Raw genomic sequence first — 21,485 nt, forward strand, 5'->3', positions numbered from 1 at the left:
GGAGGGAGTGTGGGTGGATGTAACCATACAGTGGGACTGGTAGGGGTAGGTGTAGCGGAGGGAGTACTGGACGTTCCTGGAGATGGGGAAGGCAGCAACCCTCTCTCCTCCTCTTGCCACTCATCACAGTCGTCGTCATTGCTTTCCTCTTGTTCAAACATGTAGTACGGGTCACTATCATTATCATCACCTTCAATACATGCCTCTCTGTCAATACCATGTTCATCTTCACCCCTACCAAAGAATTCAGAGTATATTTCATCCTTCATCCTGATTGAGTTACGTTCACATGCCATGGCTATCGACTCTACTGCGTAGGTAGTAGGCAGCTATCAAACAGTGAGGTACTACCACCTAGGAAGATATTGGAAGCATAATGTGTTGTCTAACGGTATACCTCCTGCCATATAGGACTAAGTCCCAGGTTGTTGATCTGACTTTCTTCCTGATTTACACACAATTGCAGGGTCATAATTGTTTCTCATACTTTGACAAACAAATAAACATACATACTGTATATCATTTCTCACTCTTGACCTTTTTTTCAGTTTTATTATTATTATTATTATTATTATTATTATTATTATTATTATTATTATTATTATTATTCTTGTTACTATTATAATTATAATTATTATCATTAATATTCATTATAATTTTTATTTATTTTTGTAATACAGTTATTATTATTACAGTCGACCCGAGTTAATTCGGACCCCTTTAATCCGGATTTTCGATAAATCGGACAAAATCTGAAATGTCCGTATCAAATTTCTGGTTCTGGGATTGTCCCAGTTGCAATTTCGGTTGCAATTTCAAATTCTGTGTCACTTCTAAGGAATAACGAAGTCTCTGGTGCACTCTAAGATTAAGAGAAAACGGACGACTCAGGCGCCCTGAAGTGAGAGAAAACGGACTCCTATGATGGGGCACTCAAATAAAGAGACATGGCTACATTTTTTGTGGACTACCCACTGTACAGTATCCTTTTCATCACTTTGTAATAAACCTAGTCATGCCTTATGTGTTTCTGATAATTACCATAACATTATATATTTATATGTTTAGCGGTTGTACAAACACAAGGCCTCACACATGCCACTCAGACTGACAGACTTGACAAGTTGAAGCTTTAAACATCACTCACAATGGATCTTGAATATTCCAACTGTAATCAGACATATCTAAGTTGCCTCAACAATTGCAATCCCAGTTGCAATATCAAATTCTGTGTCATTACTAAGGAATAACGAAGTCTCTGGTGCACTGCACTCCAAGCTTAAGAGAAAATGGAAAATTCAGGCATCCTGAAATGAGAGAAAACGGACTCCTATGACGGGGCACTCAAATAAACATACACATAGCTGTATAATGCAATATTATGTAATATTAACCCCTAAATCGGTTAATTCGGACAATCGACTAAAACGGACACCATTGCCCCCTATTAGTCCGTTTTAACAAGGGTCGACTGTATTATATTTCCCAGGCCCCGATGTGGGTTAGTGACCTGGGCCCGGTATGGTCTCCAAAAAGTAGCCTTGATTAGGAAGAGACAGGAGGGTACCTCAATGCAGAGTATCATGAAACGCTACACAAGATGACCGACACCACAAGCCAACAGATTATGGTAGCTAGACTCAGTTTCAAAGAAATAGGAAAAGTATATTTAGAAAACATTCTGGTACGTGAATGACCAGAGATAGTATCATCGGCGATCATGTACTTGAACGTTAATGACCAGCTGCAGGTTAAAAGACCCCAAATTAATGAAAAACCACCTTGTACCTACCTCCCGAGCTCCTGCCTGCCTGAGAAGTCGAATGATGGGTCCTACAGTGGTACCCCTAACAATGGAATCATCAACCAGCACAACTCTGCGGCCCACAAGGTTTTCAGTCAGAGCACCAAACTTCTTAGCAACAGCAAGTTGTCTAGAGCGTGTGTCAGGTTGGATGAAGCTCCACCAACATAGCGGTTCTTGCACAAAACTTCCATGTAAGGGATACCAGACTGTCACAAATTAAAAAAAATTACTTATCAAAGAAAAAATTTAACAGTATGGAAGCTAATATTTTTTTTTTCATACCTAATCTTTTATAGATTACAAAATAAATATATTTCTTACACCATTTGATGACAAAGATAAAAAACATCTATCAGTAAACTTTTAGTTTGTGCCCAAAAAATATCTTGGGGCTTTTGTGGATGGGAGACACCATAGCAGAGTACACCTGGCATATGTAAATACAAAGAAGGAATAATGGAAAATATGGGAATCTGAGTTACTCTTGATTCTGGCCACTATACACCATAGCAGGAAAAGTACTAAGAATAAAAATTAAAATCACCTGGAGAGAGAATCCCATGGCTGCTGGTGTGGCCGACTCAGGAATGGTGGAGATAATGTCAGCTTCCACGGGTGACTCTAAGGCCAGCTGCCGCCCACACCGCTGGCGCACACTGTATACTTGCTGACCTAGGAAGTAATTTTTTTTAACATTAAAAAGATCATAACCCATCTTATGTAGCCACTAATGTAACAGGAATCCATAACCTCAGAAGAAACTGTCTCACAAATATACACTACAGTGATCCCTCGGTTAACGAAGCGCTCTCAGCAATTCAGGATTTCGTTAACGAATTACCTTCCCATAAGTGATTCTGTACTTCGGTTAACGAGCATTCCTCAATTAACGAATTTCACGAAAGTGCCTCAACAACATGTTTTCGCTTTGCACACTAGTCGTATTAGTCCAATACAGCACCGGTTCGTAGGGCTTAAATTCTCATTATTTTAGTAAATATCAAGAAGTTTGTACTATTCAATAATTTTAAAAGTCTTATATTAAAATTTGTAGTAATTTTCAATAATTATTAAACATAATTGAACAGGAACTAGTTTTTAGCTACTAAAACAGCTCAATAACACACCAAGCAGGCCAGTCTCTGTGTCTTTTCAGTGGAGGTAACATCTTGCTTCAGACTCTCTTCAACATAAATGCTTTTTTTTTTCTGTGTTTCCAGCCTGGCTGGTCATTTTGAAATTTATTTTACATATTGATGATATATAGCTTATGCAGTTGATTTAAAGAAAATATTCTTATTTACAGCAATTAAACTTGGTACATCACGTATGGAAATTCTGTTTTAATCCAGCATGGGTCCCAAGAATCAAGAAAGATTTCTAATCAGGTGAAACAGGAAATTATTAAAAAACATGAAGAAGGCATTAGAACAAATGTGTTTAACAAAGAATATGGCATGTCGACATCAACTGTGTCGACAATTCTTGCACAGAAAGACAAATTCAAGGAAGTGAAAGTGAGAGACAAATCTACCAGAGTGTTCAAAGGTAGATCCCTAATAGCAGAAACAGAGAGGTTACTTCTCATTTGGATTAGGGAAAAACAGATGAAAGGTGATTCAGTTTCTACTGAATTTATTTGTGAAAGAGCCAGGGAAATATACGAACATTTAAAGGTAGATCAACCTGGTTCTTCAGGCACAGACTTTGAAGATTTTAGGGCCAGCAAGGGCTGGTTCGAAAAATTTAAGAAAAGAAGTGATATATTTAGTGTTGTTAGGCATGGTGAGGCTGCCAGTGCTGATAAGGAAGGGACAGCAAAATTTTTAGTGGAATTTAAAGAACTGATGGATACAGAAAATTATCTTCCACAGCAAGTGCTCAATGTGGACAAAACTGGGCTGTTCTGGAAAAAGATGCCCAAAAGGACATTCATCACCAGAGATGAAGCCTCTTTACCTGGGCATAAGCCCATGAAAGACAGTCTCACTCTATTGCTTGGTGCCAATGCTTCAGGAGATTTCCGACTGAAGCCTATGCTTGTCTACCACTCTGAGAACCCCAGGGTGTTCAAGCAACAAAAAGTGGTAAGAAGACAGCTTGGAGTTTATTGGAAGTCCAACGGTAAGGCATGGGTAACAAGACAGCTCTTTAATGAATGGGCTGTTGAGGTGTTTTGCCCTTCTGTGAAGAGCTACCTAACCACCAATAAACTCCATTTAAAGGCTCTTCTCCTTATGGATAATGCCCCTGGTCATGACCCTCAACTTGCCAGCACTTTGGAGTCTCAATTTGACTTTGTGAAAGTGTTGTTTTTGCCTCTCAACACTACATCAATCATACAGCCAATGGACCAGAATGTGATCAGCAACTTTAAGAAGCTGTACATGAAGAAAATGTTCAGGAGGTGTCATCAGGCAACTACCACTGATCCTGATCTATCACTGTCACAGTTCTGGAAGACACAATACAACATCCTGGAGGCTGTAAAATTGATCGAGTCCTCATGGCAAGAAGTCTCCACTAGATCCCTCAATTCTTCATGGAGAGCACTGTGGCCATCAGTAGTCCATGATTTTGAGGGATTTCAGGAAGAAGCAGAGTTGGACCAGGAGATTGTGTCCATTGGTCAGTCATTGGGCCTTGAAGTGGAGGAGGAGGATGTAGAAGAGCTTGTGATGTCTCATGAACAGGAACTTACTCCTGAAGACTTGCAGCAACTGGATGAGATGTTAGAGGCTGACAGTGGTGAGGAGGAAAAGGAAAATGATGACCATATGTCAACTTCAGAGTTGAAAGATGTTGTTGACCACTGGTAGAAGTTCAGGAAACTGGCTTCAAGGCACCCATATGTGGAAAAATCTGAACTAGCTTTGTGTCATGTTGAGGACACAGTGGTCTCCTTCTTCAAACATCAGTTAATGATGAGGAGGAGAGATGCCCCACAGACAAAAATTGAGTTTCTTCACTAAAAGGCAGCGGGAACAAGATGCTAGCCCTCAGCCTTCCACTTCAAGGAGGAGAGAGGATGTTCCTGGTGGAGAATCTGTCAGTCCAGAGGTTCCTGACATTTTCATGGAAGGTGACTCACCTTCCAAGAAGCAGTAAAATGCTTCTCCTCCACTTCTACTTCCTTCTCTTCTCCCTTCTCCTCCTCCACCTCCCACTTCAAATTCACATCAGCATCATCATCCAGGAGCCTTCTACATACACACCTCAAAGTAAGTGTAATTACTACTTTTTTTGTTGACTTCAAGCTATTTTCGGTGAGCTGGAACCAATTACCCAAAAACCCATTGAGACAATGGTTTCGGTTAACGAATTTTTCGGTTAACGAGCAACCTTCTGGAACGAATTGTGCTTGTTAACCGAGGGACCACTGTACTCATACTGAGATCAGTTCATATGTCCATTATGTTTGGAAAAAGGTTCTATATGTGGCCACCACCCCAAGGGGAAAAAGGTATCAAAGATGTAGATAAGGAAATTAAGTAATACAGGCACATGTAGAGCTACGTTAGATCCATAGATAAACTAGATTCTCTGAGGAAGAATATAAACAAGAACAGACTCATTCATTTCTTAACCATTCTTCTCAATCTTAGTAGCCTGTATGGACAATATAGACAACCAAGTACAGTACCATATTGTACAGTACCTGTATACAGTGATCATGGTTCTCAAGAGTTCTCAGTTCAGAATCACATGACTTACATTAGAACTGCCAACTTCTGTCTATCTTTATCTACATTTCTCTCATTTCTGTGTGGTATGGATCAAGGGCAAAGACACCTTCAAGAAAAGAGGCATTGGCAGAATAACACATGGGCAAAACGGGCACTTGATCCAGGGTCCCCAGATGTGAGGTGCTCCAAGGATCCCCCAAAAAATTAATTAAACATATTTCCCAACACTTTCTGTCCCTGTGAGCAGGGTGGAAAAATAAAACATGGCTATTGAAAAAAAGAAAATAATAATAATAAATACACCAAGTTTGTTTCAATTGCATTTATCTTTCATATTTCATTAAAGAATTGTGCAGTACAGTAAAGCCTCGAATAACGACGGTAATGTGTCCTCCAATATTGCAGTGTAAGGTGAATCATCGTATCACGAATCAATAATTACCATTAAAATAAAGCAATAATAATGAGATGCATTCCCAAGTGTGACTTTTTCATATCTTTTGTGTGGCTTTTTACCCTCTTTTCCCCCCAAAACAATACAATTAATGAAAATTGCAAACTATATTCTTTAAATAATGTTTCTGAATGCACCTTATACAATATAAATGAATAATAATATGGTCACACAAGAGGAGATGAGACGCCATTGTTTTTGTTTGTGTTTACAGCCGGGAGTCCGGGACGATAGTTCTACAAGAGAAAATGAAGAAAATAAGACCCTGGTTGTAGCTGTAGTAAAATTAATGTAAAAAATTTAAATATACAGTGGTTCCTCAGTTAATGAACACAATTCGTTCCACAGAGTCGTTCATTAACCGAAAATTTCGTTAACCGAATCTCTTATTTCAATGGGATATTAGGTAATTGGTTCCAACTCACAGAAAAAGTATACATACAAAGTACTGTATACCAGTAACAGCATTAACAAAACATTAAATATAAACTAAATACAGTACTGTACTGTACAGTATATACTGTACAATAATAAATAAAAAGCAATAAAATACTGTATTTCAACTTACTTTGAGGTGTGTATGTCGTATTCCCGGCAGCTTTGTTTACATATCAAACAGCTGATAGTAGAGGCAGTCGATGATGACATGCCATATTCTTTACAGAGTGCATTGGTTCTAATGCCTTCTTCATGTTTCATAATAATATCTGCACTGTATATTATCAATACAGTCAACCCTCACTTTACACGGTCCCACTTTACGCGTTTCCACGTTTACACGGTACCCTGCCGAAACCGGAATGCTCACTTTCCGCGGTGCGTGTACCCCTTTACGCGGAGAGCGGCTGGCGGTCCTCTCGCACCGCGCCATTTTTGGATCCAAACCTCCCGCCATCCGCCATGTTGTGTAAGCGGCGCGAGTAGGTTGCGCAGTGTATGTCTTTGTTGCGTTATCGGTGACGTCATATGACGTAGCGGACTGTGACTGGGCAAAGCATCCTTACTTCCCTCCCTGCTAGCTGTGATTGGTTTAATGTAGTACTATGACGTGCCCCGCCGCGGGAGCATTCAAGCCCCTTGACCTACCGCGTCAGTTACACCCCTCCAGGCTACACCGTGTATATCGGTATCCATTGTTCCATAAGAATGGCTTCCACCGGACCACCACCACCACCACAAAGAAACCTTGCATTACCTGGACACAGCCGCCCTAAACCAAAGAAGACACGACGTTCCTTAAGCTACGAAATCAAATATAAGATCATACAAGAGTTGGAGAAAGGAACAAGACAGGTTGATCTCGCGCGCCAGCATGGTGTTAACGAATCAACTATCAGGACAATTAAGAAGGATGCAGCCAAGATAAAGGAGCACATGAACATCACAAAGTCTACAGGTGCTTCTATGATCAAATATTTCCACAACTAGGTGCTTCTCAAGACGGAAAAATTACTTGTGAGCTACTTGGTGCGTCAGGTGCGACGGAACATGGCGGTGGACACGCGCTCAGTTAAGGAGTACGCACGTGAACTGTATGCTGCAGTGTCACGAAAGATGGGAATTACAGAGCCCAAACCCTTTAATGCTTCCTCTGGGTGGTTACAGAGGTTTAAGAAGAGAAACAAGATCACCAATATCAACATTGGTGGTGAAGAAGCTAGTGCTGACCGTGTTGCGGCTAGGGAATTTCCTCCATTTTTACGTGAGATTATGGAGGAAGGACAGTACACCGACAACCAGGTGTTTAACATGGACGAATCTGGTCTTTTTGGGAAAAACTACTTTCCAAGACCTTCGTTGTGAAGAATGCCAGCAAGTGTCGGGGCCGGAAGTTGCAGAAGGAGCGCATCACCGTCCTGTTTACCACCAATGCCTCCGGTACCTGTAAGCTCAAGTTATCGGTGATCCACACAGCACGCAAGCCGCACGCCCACAAGAGCATGGACATGACCCAGCTAAATGTCCACTGGCTGACCGCACGTAAGGCGTGGATGTTCTCTACACTGTCCCTCTCCTGGTTTGATGACTGTTTCGTTCCCGACGTGAAGAAATTCTGTGAGCAACAGAATGTGCCATTCAAGATTTTGTTGCTGCTGGACAACGCACCAGGACACTCGCCCCTACTGTTAGATCGTCACCCCAACATAAAAGTAGTCTTCCTTCCTCCCAACACCACGTCTATAATACAACCCATGGACCAAGAATTGATCTGTAATGTAAAAGCTGCATTCTCTGCTAAAAAATTCAACCTACTGAACTACTACACCAACACCAAGGAAGAGTTGCGTAACCTGAGTGACACCAACACCAATAGCAAGAGCGAAGAAGACGAGGATCAACAGTTGGCAGAGCAAGAAGTACTTTTAAAACAATTCTGGAGAACATTCAACGTCAAGAAAGCTGTGGACTTCTTGGTGGAGGCATGGGATCAGCTGTCTGTAGCAACTGTTCGTCACGCATGGAGACATGTGTTGCAAGGCATTCCAGGTGTTAGGCAGAGTAAATCTGTGACTGGTGAGGTTCAGACTGTTGCAGTAGCAGTGGACCTTGCCAGAGAAGCTGCGCAGAGTGTTACAGCTGCAGGCTTCTCCGAGACCACCAACGACGACATCCTGGAGGTGATAAGGGATCCTGATGTGACTACCGACGAGATGGTAAATGATGATGACGTCAGTGAAGAAGCAGGTGGTGCGTCATCCCAAGAAGAACGCCGCTTATCCCATAGTAATGTTAGGGGTGCCATCGAGTGTATTGAAAAAGTCAAGCTCCTCCTATCCGACGACCCTAACGCAAACAGGTATGAATCTTCACTACCCAGCTGTTGCAGACTATGGAGCCCTACATCAAGGTTTATCACGACAACATAAACACCAGCCGTCAGCAAAGCATAACAGAGTTCTTCGCCCGCAACCCACCACAGCCAGCCGAAGCCAGTGACAGAGGCAGAGACAGTGATGATGACTTTGAGGGATTTGTCAGGGAGGCACTAGTAAGTGTGGATGACACCGATGAAGACTCACCTGAGGGCCAGTAGCCTGCCCTCTGCCTCAGAACCAGCCTCCATTCCCCTACGCCGACCCAACTCTTCTACTAACGTAAGTGTTAACCCCAACCTTGTTTTTTTCTAACCTAACCTTCAGTTTATTGACTGTTCCCTTCTATAATATATGTGGGTGAATACCATCATAAAGTTAAGATGTTATTTTTAGTAAAACGTACGTATTGTGTCGGGAAAAAGTGGAGTTTGGGGGTCGGCCCGGTCTCTATTTCAATTAATCCCATATGTTATGTTGTTCACTTTACGCGTTTCTCACTTTACGCGGGCCGCCGTGGGTTGAATTAACCGCGTAAAGTGAGGGTTCAATGTATGTGAACTAAATTTCAGAATGACCAATAATTTTAATGTAAAAATACAAAAATATTCAAGAGACCAACAAACTGAATGTAAACTCCACTGTAAACAAAGTTAAACTGAGAAGCGTTGTTGGGTGTGATTGGCGCACAAAAACTGTTCCCTATACTGTATATATTATCAATATGTTAACTAAATTTCAGAATGACTTATAATTTTAATATAAAAAATGCAGAAATATTCAAGAGACCAACTTTCTTGATATTTACTTCACTGGAAACGAATGTAAACATAGAACAGATTACTGAATTGGCGGACTAGCCCATCAGCTGATGAGCACAACAAAACATGTTTGTCGTAAGGATTTCGTTAATCGAAGTTTTGTTCGTTAATCGAACTGATACGTAATTTGTCTTAGTATGCCTTATTGTAGGTAAAAATAAGTAGTTGAGTCTAGATTTGTTTACGCGTTTGGTCATTTTCCTGCACCTTGCCAGAATGAAATGTTTTAATTACGCGGTAAATTTCATCATTTACGCGGGTGAAGTATTATTTGTTTATTTACTGAAGATATATATGTTTTTAGCTCATAAAATATATAATTTACATTGATGGAATCCTTACAAGATGGTGATCATTTTAAATATAAACATCTTAACATTTGCATTAGACATAAAAATTTTAGATGTAATGTAAGGAGATGATGAAAATTAGCAAACATTTTATCTTTTGTGCAAAATATATGACGTTTACATTCAAAATATTCCCTGTCCTGCAAGGAATCCAGCAATGTCAATTATATTATCCTAACTTTAGTCTGAGGTATTATTTATTACTAAACCTTAAAATCTAGTGTTTTCACCCAAACATTTCTCAGAGAGGGAGGAGCCAGCGAGCGTGGGAAGAGGGGAGGGGGGAGAGTTGAGTCCATTATTTGAATGGACATTAACCGGGCAACTGTACTTCTCTTAAGTATTAATTGTGTGTGCATAAAATTAATATGTTATTTTTACCACAACGTAGGTAGTGTGTCTGAAAAAGTGGAGTTTGGGGTTCGGCCCAGTCTCTATTTCAAGTAATCCCATATGTTCTGTTATTTCATTTACACGTTTCTCGTTTTACACGGGCCTCCACAGGTTCAATTGACCACGTAAATGCAGACTCCACTGTATATATTAAATGCATCCTCCGAAAGCGTGAATTTGTTACCAGTATAACAATTAATTCATGTATATGATTTCTGATAAACTTCCTACGTGCTCCTGTTTGAAATAATGAATGTAAGTACAGTAAAACCTCGATTAACCGACTTTCGGATCAACCGTCAATCCCGAACTCCTAAAAAAAAAATTACAGGGATTAGACCACCCGGGCACAGGTCAATGACCCACATTGGGGCCTGGGGGGCGATAATGTAATAATATTAATAATGATAATGAAAATGATAATGATAATAATAATAGTAATATAGAACCATAAATAAATTCAAAAATGAAAAAAAAATCAAGAGTGAGAAACAATATATGTATGTTGTGTTGTCAATAGTAAGAGATGCAATTGAGACCCTGCAATTGTGTGTAAATGAGGCAGAAATCAGATCAGCAACCTGGGACTTGGTCACAATTTTTGTGATGACATGTTCTTTGACTTTTCCATTTCTTATTCACGGTTTCTGTGCTGGTTCATATTTATTTACTAAAGTGGTTAATGTTTTAAAGCAAATTCTATTGAAATATGAATGGCAAATGAACAAAAATGAATAGAGGGACTTAAATGGGGTAGGTTAGGGAAACGTACTTTGAAAATGTATGTTTTATTTCCGTAGACTTTATGTACTATTAACCGACCTTTCGGTTTATCCGTCGGCCCCTTCCCCCCATATGTGGTCGGTTAATCGAGGTTTTACTGTATCTTTATAAAATTTAGCTATCTATCTTTCTCGTCAGAAACGGTCAACCTAACGATTATGAATAAACTCATTTAGAAATACATCATTACTTCAGGACAAAATCGAACAGATTTGCAACAGCCAATCAGCTGTAACTCTTGAGGAGGGGGCGGGGCATCTTTTCTCAGCTGGGAAAAAACACACTATAGTAGACGCACTCAGATTATGTACCGATTAAAATCTAATAAAAAGTTTTTCATAATTTTCTAAAACAAATAATTGAATTGAAATCTCAGCTTCACCTTTAAATATAGTACTGTACAAGGAATTACAGTCCTGCACTAATAAAATGCCCCTCTGCCATAATTAACGTCAAATATCTTCAAAATTATCACTGTTGTAAACTACACCATACACACCTTCATATACAGAATCTGGCCGAGAAAAGTAAACATATTCGAAGATACAGAAGGCAGGGGGTGGTGCCTGGAGGATGTCAGCATGGTCAGTGTGGTTTGGATCCCCATGTGCTTCACTTAATGGTGTGGCAGGTTTTGGCCTCGGCACAATATCCAATGATCGCACACCTTCCGGTCCAAGTTCCACAATCTCACCTGGATAAACCTGGTGGGAAGAAATCAACAAAAGACCCATGCAATATGCATTTTAATGGGAACAACAACCTTAACTGCCTTTATTCATAATAATGTTAAATCTAGGTAAATGAAGTGCTTCATCAACAAAAAATAAAACAAACAACATGTAATGCATCATCTGTTTAAGGATTAACAAGTGCAATACTATACTGGTTGATGTCCAGTCTTGTAATTCTGAACCTTTTATAAATAGTTTTTCAGGGTAATAAAATATTCTAGGGGAAAAGTCTCAGTAGCATGAGAAAATACAATATTCTTTAAAAATGGGAACCAATTCATGGTGCCTCTTTATATATTTATGTAGAACAGCAGTACAGTTACAATATCATAATATGGTGCCTAACCATGATTTGGTTATATTATTTAGATTTCTCTACGAATATAAATATACCCATGAAGGAGCCCAACAGTACACCATACTTCCCGGGTGGGGGGCCCAAGGGTACTCTGGCATAGATGGTTGGGTAACTTTGATGAAGTCAAAATTAAACTTACAATTAGTTATTCCCTTCCTGTTACAACTGTCGCTCTAGAAAGAAAGAAGTAAAAAGAAAAGTTGCTTCTACAAGCAGGAGGTCTTATTGAGTACATGGTGCCACACTAAAGTGCACACCTCACCATTTAACCATAGGCTGGTGCTATGTTGGACTTTCAAGTGTGACCCATCATTTAGATGTAGCCAACTTCTTATTACCTTAAATGAGAGAGGAGAGTATCTGCACTACCTAGCATTGGCCTTCATCATAAAATGGGGTTACAGAAACAATCTCACATCTAAAACAACTTGGCCTTCTGCTAGGTAGCTCAGGTAGCTAAAGCCAGCAACAGAATAGGAGATGGTGCAATACCTCTACTGTACTACACATATCCACACTACTATTACTACTTTGCTGTCACTCGGAATCGATTATGACGATCATCCAGCTATGATACAATGACATGAGTTATTAAGGATGTCACCTTCATTGGTGAGTTTTGAGGTAACTAAAGAGGCCGAAACAGGATCGACAAAGTCGTTCATAGAGATATTGCACATGTGGAGAGCTCCATCTAGTGCGGGAGGGGCGGTGGCAGCGTCTTTCCGGCATTGCCGCTAGTCTGCCTCGGTTTGCAGTCAGGCTAACTCGAAAGTATTGACTCCTTCTTGTATGGTGCTCCTCCGATTTGGTACTTTTCAGGTTTGTCTTAAGACAATCCTTATACCTTTTCAGTTGCCCGCTAGCGTTACGTTTACTATTCGTTAGGTGACAGTAAAGTAACTGCTTTGGCAGTCTACTGTCGTCCAAGCGGATAACATGGCCAGTCCAGTATAGTTGTTCAAGGATAATGGTAGCCTCAATGCTCCTACAGTTGGTGTCAGCAAGAATACTGGCACTTGTTCTCTTGCCTTCCCAGTCAACTCGGAGGATGGTACGTAGACTACATTGGTGAAAGTTTTCAAGTGCCTTGAGGTGCCTCCTGTATGCAGATCCGGATTAAGGGTTTTGTAGGCCCTGGGCACTTTTTTATCGTAGGCCCCTAAATTTTCTGATGCACCATTATGTGCCTTATTTTACCCTCACAACCATCAAACATCATGCCAACACAGTGCGTGCTGCCACCTATGGATAACAGCAACTAATGGGTTAGATGACACAGGCAGAGATGCTGAGATGTAAGTTTTTCCATAAATTTAGGTTAGTCTGTTTTATTGCGGTTTTCGCATATTAAATCTAACAAATATACTCGTTGTTATTAGGCTTAGGATAATTATGGATTTGCATTTGTGCATACCGGTAAGCAAATGCATATTTTAGCATTTTTGAACTAAAGCACATATTCATTACTTTTTTGTTTCATAAGGCATATTTTTAGAAAATTCTAAGGTATTATGATAAATGCTTCAATCTGTTATGGTATTTAGAATCGTAATATCCAAAAGGAATAGACATAAGGTACATTAGGCTGTGTGTAGCTAGGCCATGACTGACTGGTCAGTGGACAAGAACTGTATGTTACTCAACAGAGAGATAATGTTAAAAAGTTGGACTTTCAGGACATTATTGAAGACTGCCACAGCCAAGAGCCAAAAAGTGTGTTTTGTCTGAAATTATAATCACTGATAAATAGATATTAGTTGGTTGAATTGAGTTGCTTATTATTTTGAGGATTGATAAAACTCTAAATCTGTTTTGCAGTATGGCTAAGAATAAAGTTGTTCATTTATGCATTTGTGATTATTTAGTCCCTTGTGACTTCTACTCAATCATAGTTAGTTTCCAGCAAGTCAGGTTTAAAGGATGTCTAAGCACTAACCAAACAGATGCTAAATTAACGTTTATAATCACTTAGTCTTTTGACTGCAATCTATTTCTCTCATCATTTACCCTGTTGGAACATAAAAGTTAATAGGCCATACCACAGTGAAAATGCATACATTACTGTATATCTCAAATATCGAATGTCCCTTAAACCTTCCTAGGCCGTGGGCACTGTGCCCACTGTGCCCCCTTGATAATCCGGCCTGCATGTATATGACCTATGTCTCGCTGCCATATAGCAGGGTGGGGAGGACCACTAATTGATATACGTGAAACTTTGTAGATAATTTCAGCTCCCTACAGCTGAAGACAAGATTTTGGAGTCTGTCAAAGGCTTGAGATGCAAATCTGCTCTGATGCTGAATTTCTTCATCTATATCCCTGTGGTGAACAGGTGGGAGCCGAGATACCGAAAGTGGGTAACATTAGAGAGGGTAGTACCATTAAGCTGGATGGATGGTGGAGGTGTGGCTGAAGCAGAGGCAGGCTGAAAGAGAATCTGAGTCTTATGTACATCCACCTCAAGGCCGAAGTGTGCATACGCATCTATGTAGGCGTTAAGGATCTCCTGTAGGTCACGATCAGTGTGAGCGACAAGGGTGAGGTTGTCTGCATACTGAAGTTCAGTAATGGAAACTGCCGACACCTTTGTTCTTGCCTGAAGTCGTCTTTTGTTGAAAAGACCCTTAATCCAGTACTCTATGTCCACCCCGCTGGCTAAATTTGAACTGGCACAAATAAGGAAGGCAGCCAAGAAAATGCATAAGAGAGTTGGTGCCAGTACACACCCTTGTTTAACCCCCATTTGGATGGGGAAGAACTCAGACTGGGTTCCATGATGCAGGACACTGGGGACAAGCCATTGTGAAGTTGCCTCACAATCGCGATGAATTTTGGTGGAGAGCCAGGGAAGTTCTCTGGCGGTCCGAGTTGAAGGCCTTGGTTAGGGCAAGGAAAGCCATGTACAGGTCACAACGTTGTTCTCTGCACTTTTCCTGTATCTGATGGGCAGCAAAGATCATGTCAGTGGTGCCATGTGATGGTCTAAAGCCACATTGAGATTCTGGGAGGAAGTTTTCTGCCTCAGGAAGAAGTCTGTTTAGGAGGACTCGGGCGATAATCTTGCCAACTACAGACAGCAGCGAGATCCCACGGTAGTTGCTACAGTCTGACCGGTCTCCCCTATCCTTAATAATACTGGTCCCTCGGTTAACGAACACAATTCGTTCCACAGAGTCATTCGTTAACAAAAAATTTTGTTAACCAAAACTATCATTTCAATGGGATACTGGGTAATTGGTTCAAACTCACAGAAAAGTACATACAAAGTATAAACAAAATTCAGTACAGTACACTTACTTTGAGGTGTGTATGTAGAATGTTGCTGGTTGATGATGAGATGGGAATTAGAAGCGGGGGGTGGAGGAGGAGAAGGGAGAAGAGAAGGAAGTGGGGGCGGAGGAGAAGGAAGAAGAGATGCATTTCAATGCTTCTTGGAAGGTGAGTCACCTTCCATAACAATGTCAGGAACCTCTGGACTGACAGATTCTCTAACATGAAAATCCTATCTCCTTTTTAGAGAGGAACACTGAGGGGAAGCATCTTTCTAACACTGCCTTTTAGAGAAGAAGCTGTCAAGTGTTAGTTGTGTGGCATTTCTCCTCCTGATCATTAGCTGGTTTTTGAAGGAGACCACTTTGTCCTCCACGGCACACACTATAGGTTCTGTTGTTTCCACATCATGGTGCCTTGAAGCCAGTTTCCTAAACATCTCCCAGTGGTGAACAACATCTTTTAAATCTGAAGAAGACATACGGTCATCACTTTCCTTTTCCTCCTCACCACTGTCTGTTTCTAGCATCTCATCCAGTTGTTTCAATTCTTCAAGAGAAAGTTCCTGCTCATGAGACATCACAAGCTCTTCAACAACCTTCTCCACTTCAAGTCCCATTGACTGACCAATGGACACAATCTCCTTGTCCAACTCTGCTTCTTCTTGAAATCCCTCAAAATCATGGACTGCTGATGGCCACAGTGCTTTCCATGCAGAAATCAGACATCAAGTAGAAACTTCTTGCTATGCCGACACGATCAATTTTACAGCCTCCAGGATGTTGTATTGCATCTTCCAGAACTGTCCCAGTGATAGATCAGTATCAGTGGTAGTTGCCTGATGACACCTTCTGAACATCATCTTCATATACAGCTTCTTGAAGTTGCTGATCACATTTTGGTCCATTGGCTGCATAATTGGTGTAGTGTTGGGAGGCAAAAACAAAACTTTGACAAAGTCAAATTGAGCCTCCAAAGTACTAACAAGTTCAGGGTCATGACCAGGGGCATTATCCAGAAGGAGAAGAGCCTTTAAAAGAAGTTAATTGGTGGTGAGGTAACTCTTCACAGTAGGGCAAAACACTTCAACTGCCCATTCATTAAAGAGCTCAGGGCCGGATTCAGGAGTGGGCAAAGTGGGTAGCTGCCTGGGGGCCTCCACAATCTGGGGGCCTCCACATATCAGGGCTGGTCGACTTGAAACCACATGAATGACTCCAGTCATGTCTCACTTTTGTGTGTGTGTGTGTGTGTGTGTGTGTTAGGAATTTGTACACTATCAATAAATATACAGTTAATTAAAAATTTCTCAATGTTCTAATTTCCTTCAAAATTCTCCAAAGAAGTGTTCAAATTTCAAAATTTTCCCGGGGGGCTTACAGCGCCCCCAGGAACTCCCAGATGTTTAGGCTCGCTTCACTTGCCACCCCACCCTCTTGGGTAGTTATAATGAGGGGGGCCTCCACAAAGAGGCTGCCCATGGGCCTCCATAGGTCTAAATCCGGCACTGAAAGAGCTGTCTAGTTACCGATGCCTTTCGGTATGACTTCCAATAAACTCCAAGTTGTCCTCTTACCACCTTTTGTTGCTTGAACACCCTGGGGTTTTCAGAGTGGTATACGAGCATAGGCTACAGTCTGAAATCCCCTGAAACATAGGCACCAAGCAATAGAGTGGGACGGTCCTTCATGGGTTTATGCCCCGGTAAACCAACTTCATCTCTGGTGATGAATGTCCTTTTGGCCATTTTCTTCCACAGCAGCCCGGTTTCATCCACATTAAAAACTTGCAGTGGAAGATAATCCTCTTTTTCCATCAGTTTCTTGAACTCCTCTACAAATTTTTCAGCTCCTTCTTTACCTGCACTGACAGCTTCACCATGCCTAACAACACTATAAATGGCATTCTTTTCTTAAACTTATCGAACCAGCCCTTGCTGGCCCTAAACTCTTCAAACACAGTTTCAGAAGAACTAGGTTGATCTTCCTTCAAATGTTCATAAATTTCCCTGGCTCTTTCACAAATGAATTCAGTAGAAATGGAATCTCCTTTCATTTGTTTTTCTTTAATCCAAATAAGAAGTAACCTCTCTTGTTTCTGCAATTAATGATCTACCTTTAAACACTCTGGTAGATTTATCTCTCACTTTCACTTCTTTAAATTTGTCTTTCTGCGCAATAATTGTAGACACAGTTGATGCCGACATGCCATATTCTTTACTCAGTACATTGGTTCCAATGCCTTCTTCATGTTTCTTAATAATTTCCTGTTTCACTTGAATTGAAATCGCCTTTCTAGATTTCTTTGGACCCATGCTTGATGCAGTAATTTCACCAATAACATTTTAATTTCACTAGCTGTAATTAAAGATTATTTTATTTAAAAATACACTCCACTGTGCTATATATTATCAATATGTTAACTAAATTTCAGAATGACCAATAATTTTAATGTAAAAACGTAAAAATACACGATGTTTCCTCCACTGTAAACAAAGTTAAACAGACCCCCGATCTGTGAGTTGACCCTTGTCTGGGAGAAGGGACTTACTAATGGCTGCTATGTCGAGTTTATACCTAGCCAACTCTTTTGCCAGTATCCAGAATGGTCTTGACATTCAATGCAGTGACCATAAGAGGTTGTATAGTTTGTTTTTGTTTGGATCTGTGATAAGGATTGTGTTTTCGACCGTATAAGGATGACCTTACTGGGTGCGGTTGCCCAGTGAGGTTGGTTTTTTAAGCAGGCTATGTTTAGGGCACCTTTTCTAGCACCCTCCCCATGTAGGGTGAGCAGAGTGGCTCCTTGAAAGGGCTGCTCAGTTGCACAGATAGGACCAAATTGCATTGCTGCCTAGATCCCAGTGCATAAACAACCATCTTATCTGTGTCGCCCATGTACAGAGTTGTGACTAGAGACTCCCGGCAGTAATCTCTGCCTGTCCCCGTCACCACTCATCTGTCGCCATAGGACTTTTGCGGGTATAGGGGTTTTGATGATGATGAGAGGTATGATGAGCTGGATGATGGCTGCGCGTGAGTTGATTTATGTGGTGAGGCAGGAGCGCAGGCTGCAACCACACATCTTGGCTCTCCCTTTTCCTGGTCCAGTGATGCAAGTGTTGCAACTACTGGGGCGAGGGAGAGTTGCAATGGACTGCCAATAGCCCAGTGTGTTGGGTTTCGCCTTAGTAGCCTGTCCATCATGCATTGCTTTCGTCTCTCAGTGTAGTCATTGGGTTCCCATGGTGATCACCTCTTCCGCTTATACTGCCGTTGGGATCTTGTTGGAGCTCTGTAAGCATGTCTGCCTGATGCGGGGCTCCACCGCAGATTTTTCATTATAGGTTTACTCCCGTAGCCTTATACCTACCGGTTAATCCGTAAGGCAGCGGGGCAGTGGTTGGTAAGCGCCAGGATGTGTCTACCTGCCAGTGGGCCTATGCGCTGTCCCTCTGGGGCCCACTGCTACTCCGAGATCCCCTGCTGGTCTAGCCTGGGCCAACGAGGCACCCAGTTACTGTGTGTTGCCACGAGAGACACAGCAGGAGTCTTGATGGTGAAGAGGCTGTTTACTGGCAGGGGAAGACTTATGCAAGTTGCTTCCCTGTTCGCCACGAGGGCTAGCCAGCAGTGGTAGCTGAAAGCGGGAGGAAGCAAGCAGTGCTTGCACCTTAACACTAACATAATGCTGCCACACTAGATGCATTTCACCACCCTGTGTGCAAAGACACACACACACACACACACCTATACCTAAAGGCAGCATTTCCATCTCGTGCCCTATGGGCCCACATTCAATTCCCACTCTCAAATGTCTAATACCAGAATGTTATTTGGATGGTTGAGTATATTTGCACATATTTCCATTAATATACATACAGTACTGTGTGCTTACCAATGATCATGATAAAATTAACTTCATAATTGCATAGTGTAAGACTGGTCCCCCAAAATAAAAAAAAGTCTAACAAAAGGGAGGGTATCTGGTTCATAATCACATAGGACAGTTCTTCTAGGTCCCACACTGTAGTCTCAGGGTTAATTCCCATTGGTGGAGAGCAGTTATGCGCTTATCTCTCATCAATATGTCATGGGTTTGAATCCTGCTTGGCCCAGACACACAATGTGAAGGGTATTATTTAGTGTGACTATCAAATATCACACGTTTACTACAGTTTCCTCCTGTACTAACATTGGATAGACCAATCACCCAGATGGCTAGTAAGCTGACAAGTGATAAAATGATGAATAAAATAAATAAATAAATAAATAAATCCCTCATCCTCTTAATTTTCCGGATAACGGAAAAATGTTATCGGAAATTCCAGAAATTGCCCAATACATCATCTCTCAAACCCGGAAAAAACTCCCCCATCCAAGGAATTTTTCAGGTATCAGAAAAATTTTCTTGGAATTTTCTGGAAAATGTGCCCCTCAGAAAATCATTCCCAAAGCCGCAATTTTCCAGAAAATTGCGGCTTTGGGAACAATTTTCCTAGAAAATTTCAATTCCAGCCCGACTTACGATGGGGTTAGGCACCCAAATCCAGGTCATAAGTCGAATTGGTCGTAACTCGAAAATGCAAAGATAATACATAGAAAATCTAAAATGGGCGTCTCTTTTTCTTCTCAGCACCACAAAACTCTCACTTTTAAGCATGCCAGCCATTTTAAAGGGAATTACAAACGAAAATTTGGTCAGTACACAGCGCAATCAGTAACGTTGGGACTCGAAAATACGTAATTTGAAAAATTTTTGGTGCGACTGGGGCAGTCGTATGTCCGGGTGGACTATATAGTTGAGGGGAGATAGTTTATTTGATTTGAAAGTTTGATGGAACCGTTCCAAGCAACCCTGGGATTGTGGGTGGTAAGCCGAAGATGTACAATGGTCCACACTGAGGTCTTTCATCACCTGTTTGAAAAGATTGCTCGTAAAATTGGTGCCCTGATCGGATTGGATCTCTTTAGGAATGCCCACTAAAGTGAAAAGGTGCAAAAGATGTTTGATTACATTTTTTGAAGTGATGCTTTTAAGGGGAAAAGCCTCAGGATAACGTGTACTGTATCCATAACTGTGAGCAGGAATTGATTTCCCTTCTTAGTCTTTGGTAATGGGCCCACACAATCCACCACAATGTTTTCAAATGGTGTAGAAAATATTGGGATGGGCTTAATGGGAGCTGCTGGTATACTTTCATTTGGTTTTCCTACCATTTGACAAATATGACAAGATTTTAGGTACTTTGACACATCCTTCCTAAGTCCAGGCCAGTAATAGTGTTGGAGGAGCTTTTTATATGTTTTCAGGATTCCCAAATGTCCTGAAATACCATCATGGGCAAGGGTAATTAATGCTGGTCTGACTGAGGAGGGAATTACCACTTGATGTATTTCAGACCGCGTGTCTAGATGGGTAAGCTCAGGGGGTCTATAGGCCCTTATCAAAACCCCTTCCTGATAATAAAAACACGGAAGGGTTAAAATCTTTACCCTCAACTGCTGCATGATGAAGTTTATTCAAAGATGGATCAGATTGTTGGGCTTTAATGAGCTCATCCTCACTAATGGTCTTATTGTACAGATCTTCTGTGGGTAGGAAGATATTAGAGGTGGTTTTAGATGAAGAGGGCCCATTTCGCACACTCTGTGACCGGGTGACAGCACAAGATGGGAAAAGGTGAGGAATAGTTTCTTCAAGGTCAGTGGTGGAGTTGACAGGTAAGGGAGAGTCGACTGTCTTTATGTTGGGAACCACTAAATCTCCTACCAAGTCATTACCCAATAATAAATGAATGCCACTCACAGGCATTGGATCTTTCCTAATGGCTACTTGCACTTCAGTAATCAAGGGACATTGAGTGCACTTTAATAAGGGATAGGAAGAATGGGATGAGAGATCTGAAATTAGAACACTCATTAGTAAATCGGTAGATACATCAGAAATGGCGTTAAACAGGAGGATAGATTGTGCTAGCGTATCACGGTAGTATACAAATAGGGAGGGA

The 21,485-nt window shown here is 41.1% G+C and overlaps 1 protein-coding gene across 1 annotated transcript in view; it reads right to left on the bottom strand.

The window, feature by feature from the left end:
- The window catches only part of LOC121865980 (amidophosphoribosyltransferase-like), a 45,992-nt gene that overhangs the window by 12,047 nt on the left and 12,460 nt on the right, over positions 1–21,485 (bottom strand). Inside the window, 4 exon segments of the mRNA XM_042365557.1 lie at positions 1,793–1,965; positions 1,968–2,013; positions 2,352–2,479; positions 11,607–11,811. Coding sequence (XP_042221491.1) covers positions 1,793–1,965; positions 1,968–2,013; positions 2,352–2,479; positions 11,607–11,811 — 552 coding nt within the window.

Source organism: Homarus americanus, unplaced genomic scaffold, assembly GCF_018991925.1.
Source record: "Homarus americanus isolate GMGI-L3 unplaced genomic scaffold, GMGI_Hamer_2.0 scaffold32583, whole genome shotgun sequence".
Lineage (NCBI taxonomy): Eukaryota > Metazoa > Arthropoda > Malacostraca > Decapoda > Nephropidae > Homarus > Homarus americanus.